The following is a 6,888-nucleotide window of genomic DNA, read 5'->3' on the forward strand; positions in this document are numbered from 1 at the left end:
AAATGAATCACATGGGAAACGTGATTCCAGGGATTTTGGCAACCAAACATAACGAAGGAAACGTAATTCCACCAAATCCGATGAACCCATAAATCCCGCCTTTAAAATTCTACATCCAAACCCACCGTAAGTGTATCCTTCTTTTTTCCAAGTGGAAATTGAATAAATAGTTTCCTTTTCAGGGGTCTTCACAAATATCTTGAAGGGATATGTGTTAAGTTTTTAGGGTCTAGTTTCTCGCACATCTAAAATCATATTAAGTCAATTCAACTTCCTACGGAGGTTGGGTTGACGTTATCACGCGCCAAAAACATACTAGCTCATTTTCATCATCCACTGCTTCTATCACTTCAAATATATTCTTCAATATAATGCACTGCTTGATAAAGGCAGATGTGTTCCAGGAACGTAACGTGCAACGAAGCAGCGAAATGGAAATGAAGAAGCATATTATAAATGAGTCAAGCGGAACGAAATAAGCACCAAGAGCAATTACATCTCGGAAATGATTAATTTCTCGAGGATTTTCTTCAAAGAAAATCTACCATAACACTCAAAGTAGTGGGACCCAAAACCCATCCCCTATAATTTCTCAGTGTTGGCTTCCGGGGCTGTGTGTATCAGAAGAATTCTAGGGAAAAAGTTTTGCTTAGTGTAGCATCGCTGAATTACATCTTGAAGTCTCTTCTGTAGGAAAGATGAAAGATTTCAGCTAAGATGCAACCACCGGGCCTGGACCGATTTCACCAAAAAAGAATGGGGCTTTGGTCCAAAGATCTGCACCAACACTGCAGTTAGTATGCCCAAAGTGAAAATTTTTGGTGCTTGGTACCGTAACTATTGGATGAAGGGAAACTTGAAAAAATGTCCCATATTTGGATGTCCCGTTGGGAAAATATTCCCGCACTTTAAAATTTATGGGAAAATATCCCGTCCATTACATTTCCGTCCAAAATGGTTAAGTGGCCAAACTCGTGTCTTTGACCAGTTAATATCTCATCCTAACACATGAACAATGGACGGCTAATAATACACCACCTACGTTTTCATCAAGAAAATACATCAGATGAACCACTTCGTCTTCTCTATTCTTTCTTTAACATTAAAACAAATTCAAAAACCAGAGAAGGGTAAAACCAGTTGCAGAGAGGATTTTATGGTGAGGATTGAGTGAAAACTAGGTTGTTTAATTCGTGAATCGAGCTCCCCACTCTTTTCCCCCACCCACTTCCCCCATTAGATGGTAGCGATCTTAGCCCTTGATTGTGTGGCATCACACCACTGTCTGCTTGACATCTAATGGGGGAAAGGGGATGGGGAAGGCTAGGGGATGGGGATGGCTAGCATTTTCGATCAATTCAAATTATGTGTCAGTCAGATACTGAGGTGATCAGAACATGCTTCTGAATCGAATCTCTGTTTACCAGAATTCAATGAGGCTGACAATCTAGGTGAAGATGTTAATTGCCTGGCTTTTCAAACCACTAGCAAAAGGCAATTTTTCAGAGCTTCTCAGAACATTAAATTTATCCATCACAGAAGGATTATTATGGAAATCTGCACAATCACATGACTGCATCAAAAAAGAAATGCAAAGAATAAATGTAAGATAGAGTAGATCGATAAACTAATGTCACCATTTATCTGTAGAAAAACCATGGTTGTAGGCTCTTCATCAGAAACTGTAACCAAATCAATTTCATTGTGGAAAGCCTAGTCTTGCAAGTATAAGTAACTAGAGAAGAATTGTTCAATTAAAAGACGTTCGAACATCCAATTACCATAAGTTATCTTTTACTAGACACCATTATCTCATTAAAGCATAATAACAAGGCCTTGAGTATAAAAATTAAACAGAACCAAGGCGATAGCTACTGAGATTAAACAGAACCAAATTTACCCTGCATAAATTTAAACATCACCGAGTCTAATATCTATTGAAAGTTTACTGCCAAAACTGCTTATAACACAGCTACAATCTATATAATACCAATCTTGTTTGCAACGTCCAAAGCATCATAATCTGGAGTTAATCTCACGTAAGCCTTCTTCGTTCCATCAGGCCTGGAGTCACAGGATATCCAGTACAATAGAGTTAGTACATGGGCAATAAGTTTTCAGGCACAATTAAATTGAGAACTATAATCAAGAAAAGATGTAGCTAGTTGCAAATGAGTAGATTAAGTGTTCTTGAAGTCAAAGCACTTGAAAAATATTTAGGAGCTTACCTGATAAGGGTGTTCACTTTCTTAGTCTGGATATCGTACATCTTCTTGACTGCAGCCTTAATTTTCTTCTTATCAGCACGGATATCAACAATGAACACCAGGGTGTTGTTGTCTTCAATCTTCTTCATTGCTGATTCAGTTGTGAGTGGGTATTTCAAAATCTGGTAATGGTCAAGCTTGTTCCTTGGTGGTGCACTGATACGAGGGTACTTGGGTTTCCTCGCTGTCTTCAATGTCTTTGGCCTGTGAAAGGTGACTGATGTACGGATCTTCTTAATCTTCTTCTTTAACGTTGATGCTCCAGCTTTGACTGCCTTGGCAGATTTCAAAGCCTGTACCTTTGGGTCGGCCTTCTTTGTAGCAACTGCGTGAGAAGCAAATGATATTAGACACAAAATCTACAGCCAATATAAGTCTACAGAGATAAACAGTTTGTTAAGGATACAAAATGGACATCCCAATCAAAACCGAGTGGATACAGAACGATCAAACTAACTCATAACTGAACATGCTAAAGCAAGTCTACAGAGATAAACAGTTTGTCAAGGATACAAAATCAACATTCCAAACAATATACATATGTTTCAATCAGTTATCAAATACCAACTATTTTTTGAACAATCAAACTAGTTCAAAGCTAATAAAACTAAACAATATACATATGTTTCCTTGAAAATAGTTATCCTATTAATATCACATCGCCAATAAATACCAACAAATTCCTAATTAATGGCAGCATTCAAAGTGAAGAAACAATAGTATCAGCATCCAAACCTGATAAAAACCCACAACACGACACAGATTATTGTTCAACAAAATGCAAGATCAACATAACAGGATACTACTGCAACCCCTAAAAAAGCATGCTTCAGTTTGTGCTAAAACCTAAACACACAAACAAACCATTCATACAGTGGTCTTTGTGGAGTTACTGATACTGGATTTCTCTCCCCGGATGTAAACTGCAAGGCTGGTTTACCGAAGGTTAGCCTGAGTGGTTAAATAAATATCATAGACGCGTCAGTTACTTCCTTGGCTAGGCTTCACAGAGAGATCCTCCAAATGCTAAACCTTAGTGACTGCAGTAAGGTTACTGACGATAGCTTGGGTTCAATTGCAGTAAACTATGGACTTGATGTTTCAACGTGTAATGTTTACAGATTTTGCAGTTGCATCACTTTCTTGTGCAGGGGCTCAAATTGCAGTGCCTATCCATGGGTGGTTACTCTCACATATCTGGCTAACATGGGTGATCCTTTAATGGGTTTGAATCTCCAGCATGACTGACTTGGTGGAACTGTTATATGCGGAAAACAATCCTAGGAAGCAGTAGAAGAAACCCTTGACAGGGTAATTGGGTAAAATGGGATCACAAGGTGTGCCGAAATGTCACTTTAAAGATAAGGGTTTATTCTTATCATTACAGCGTTTATTCTTCATTTACGGAAAATAGACCCAATCGATGGATTTATCTTATTTTGATTGTTTAGCACGATACTAATTCACTTTAAACTGCAAATGGCTGTGCAACAAACTGACTTCTTCAGATAGTAACTCGTCAATTTGTGCAGTCAGAGATTCAGTAAACAACAAACTTACAAGTTCACAGAGGGACCTACTTCTGATCATTCTACAAGTACCCTTCTAAAAGTACCTCTCAGAGGTCAAACTAGGAAAGCTTCAGTTAAAATACTCAAACAAACAAAAACATCAACCACTACAGAAAGATGAACTGACATCCTCCAACACACAAACAAACCATTCAACAACAATACACACATTCAGGGTTCATAAAATCATCATATCATAACCCCCAACATACTCAAACATGAATCTATTACGAATAGGCTGTGGAATCTGAAAGAAAAAAAATTACAAAATTACCTTTAGATGGAGGAGCCATTGTTAGCTACTGAATCTTCTTTCAGACTGAAATTAAAACCCAAAAAAGATCAGGAAATCGTAAATGAAGAAGGAAGTTTTGGTATAACGAAACCCTAACAGAGAGAGAGAGACGAACCTGGTTTTCGATTGATAAGAAGGAACCGCGGCTGGGGGAGTGGAGGCCACGATTTTAGGGTTTTGTAGAGAAAGAGGAGATGAGGAAGGGCATTTTTGTAAATATGATAAGTGTGCTTGGGTGTTGGTCGGGAATATATCTGGTTGCGTGTTAGGTTGAGAGAGTTATTGTGTTCAACAACAAGTGTTGATTGAAGATATCCGTTTTACTTTTTAATGGTAAATAAATAAATTTATGGTGGGTATGTTCGAGGAATTCATAGTTTCAAGGATTTATAATTTTATGAGATGATAAATTTTGAGGTTCATACAAATTTTTTTCGTGTTTGGTAACTTATTTAAAAAATTTAGGATTCATAGTATTATGTTGTTTTAAAATCCATATATTGTTTGGTATTATTACTCTTAGAATCTTAAACTGTATATATATATATGAGATCTATAGTTAAAAAAAATTGGTTCCATAAATCTCTTGATAAGTTTCCCAGCAAATCTTAGGGGAGGGGTCGGACCAATGTAGTCAATTTCGGCTGAGATGGCCGAAACACCGCCTATAATATCGGTTTCGGTGTTTATCCGAGATAACGATATTGCCGATATTATTTCAGAGATATTCACCGAAATATCATGTCTCGATCCCGGGACAATATTCACCGAAATCCGATATTGACTACATTGGGTCGGACTTCATATGGAGGATTTGCTGGGAACTAATTCCCGTGGAAAACGTGTGTTAGAGCATAGCTCGGTTGAACCCACCAAGAGTTGGTATGTCAAGTTTGATTGTCATATTTCAGTGAAGCAAAACTTATTTAAAGAGTTGCTTGATTATGTACTAGAGACAACTTCGTAGGTAAAACTAGAAAGACTAGGATATGGGACATACAAGTATTATTCGAAGACTTGAAGAATGTGAAGAAGTAAAGAGCTACATCGACAACAACATCCTTCCTCTTGATGTTAGTAATATTTTGACTTGAACTGTTTCATTCCTTACGTATTTTTCAAGTCGTGCTATATTGAAAACATAACTGCAAAGCCGTGAATGATTATACTCTAGTTAGACATAGTATTAAGGAATTATAATACGAAGTATAACGCTTATCTTTTGAACTTCGTATATAAGACATCAACGTAATCGTATGAATGTTATTGTGTTTATGTGTGTGGGTAAAGGTGAATATTTCGTCCTAGGAAACAATGTTTACATTCGTTTAAAGGAAGTACATTCATAAACTTGTTTTATAAATCGAAAGGGAAATCGCTAGGCTTATTTTTATTGTTATTCATTGCATATCTTTGGATTACCAATATGTGTGAGTTAGTAGAACCGATCATAACCTCTTATGTATCTTGGTAAAACTATTCACAGTGCCTAACGAATGTATTGGTATGAGTTTTATTAGTGTAACCGATTCTAAGTAATCACCTGAGATGGTATGATCGATATTTGTAATTGGTGTGACCAATCCTAGTAATTGGTGTAACCGATCCTAGTAATTGGTGTGACCAATCACAAAAGAATTGTGTAATCGATCCTTGTAATTGGTGTAACCGGTCCTGGTAGTTGGTGTAACCGATCCTGGTAACTGGTGTGACCGATCACAAGTAATACCATGAGTATATAGTAACCGGTCCTGGTAATTGATGTAACTGATCCTGGTAACTGATATAGCCGGTCTCAGTAACCATATGGAGGTAGAACCGATCCTTGTGCTTGGTAGAACAGTAAACCCATGATTAGTGAATTGATATTCGATCAATCACATATAGTTCTTGGAAATCAGATGAACCGGTTCTAAACTCGTTTGGAAGCGTGGTAAATCGGTTCTAAGATTGTAAATATGAAAAGGATTTACAAAGATAAAGATGTCGACATACTTTGAAAACGTACAACAATTCTTATGTTTTATTGTTCGAAGATATTCTTTAATAACTAAAGGATATCCCGGACCGAAATAAATTAAGAATCTTTTAATTAAGGTTGTTAGTTTTATATGCTTTTAATTACCAGCAATTAAATGCATATCTCTGGAAAATAAAAATTGGTAATGTGCATTTACTAATTGGAGATTTTCTAGTGAGATTTCGGTAGATATTTGGACAAAGCATTTCCAGGAATTATGAAAACCGATTTGGGCATTTATTGCATATATTGAGAATATTTTGTTTTGGAAATTCCTTGGTGTCCAAATTTCCTTGGTCTAAATACCTAAGTTTGCATTTATAGCAAACTAATCCTAAGAGCCAGCAAAACTACCTAGTTATGTTCTTACTGGTGGAGCCGTCTATCCGGAGAGGAAAGTACTCTTATTAGGAAAAATCTCTTACAACCGCTCGTTTTAAAGACTTCTTTGGGATCGAGAAGCTCTACGAGTACCGTTGGTGGGAAACTAGATAATTGCAGTATTATTAGTTTTCGATTTTGATTGACTAACAGTTGTTGAAATTTGATTGCACCTAGTTTTTTTATGCTTGAGAATCTTCTCTTCTGATATTAGATTCACTCAAACTAGATCGAAGTGTAGACGGGATCTTTAGAACTGTTTTTATATCTAAAGACGTCGTGTGATAATCCATTATTAGCAGACTCCGTTCTGTGCGTGATTGATCACAAGAGATTCAAGTTGTGGTTGAAAAA

General features: G+C 36.8%; 1 protein-coding gene across 1 annotated transcript; it reads right to left on the reverse strand.

The window, feature by feature from the left end:
- Window positions 1-1,726: 1,726 nt before the first annotated feature.
- LOC113277488 (60S ribosomal protein L23A-like) lies at window positions 1,727-4,355 on the reverse strand. Its single transcript, XM_026526574.1, has 4 exons — window positions 4,249-4,355; window positions 4,113-4,157; window positions 2,229-2,592; window positions 1,727-2,064 (listed from the first exon to the last, which is right to left on the reverse strand). The coding sequence occupies exons 2-4, from the start codon at window positions 4,129-4,131 to the stop codon at window positions 1,980-1,982; spliced, it is 468 nt and encodes a 155-aa protein (XP_026382359.1). The 5' UTR covers window positions 4,132-4,157; window positions 4,249-4,355; the 3' UTR covers window positions 1,727-1,979.
- Window positions 4,356-6,888: the final 2,533 nt, after the last annotated feature.

Source organism: Papaver somniferum, chromosome 1, assembly GCF_003573695.1.
Source record: "Papaver somniferum cultivar HN1 chromosome 1, ASM357369v1, whole genome shotgun sequence".
Lineage (NCBI taxonomy): Eukaryota > Viridiplantae > Streptophyta > Magnoliopsida > Ranunculales > Papaveraceae > Papaver > Papaver somniferum.

Bases quoted from the DNA above. Each gene is read 5' to 3' on its own strand.
- LOC113277488 (XM_026526574.1), bottom strand. The intron at 2,065-2,228 runs GTAAGCTCCTAA...CTGTGACTCCAG, and splicing joins AAAGTGAACACCCTTATCAG to GCCTGATGGAACGAAGAAGG.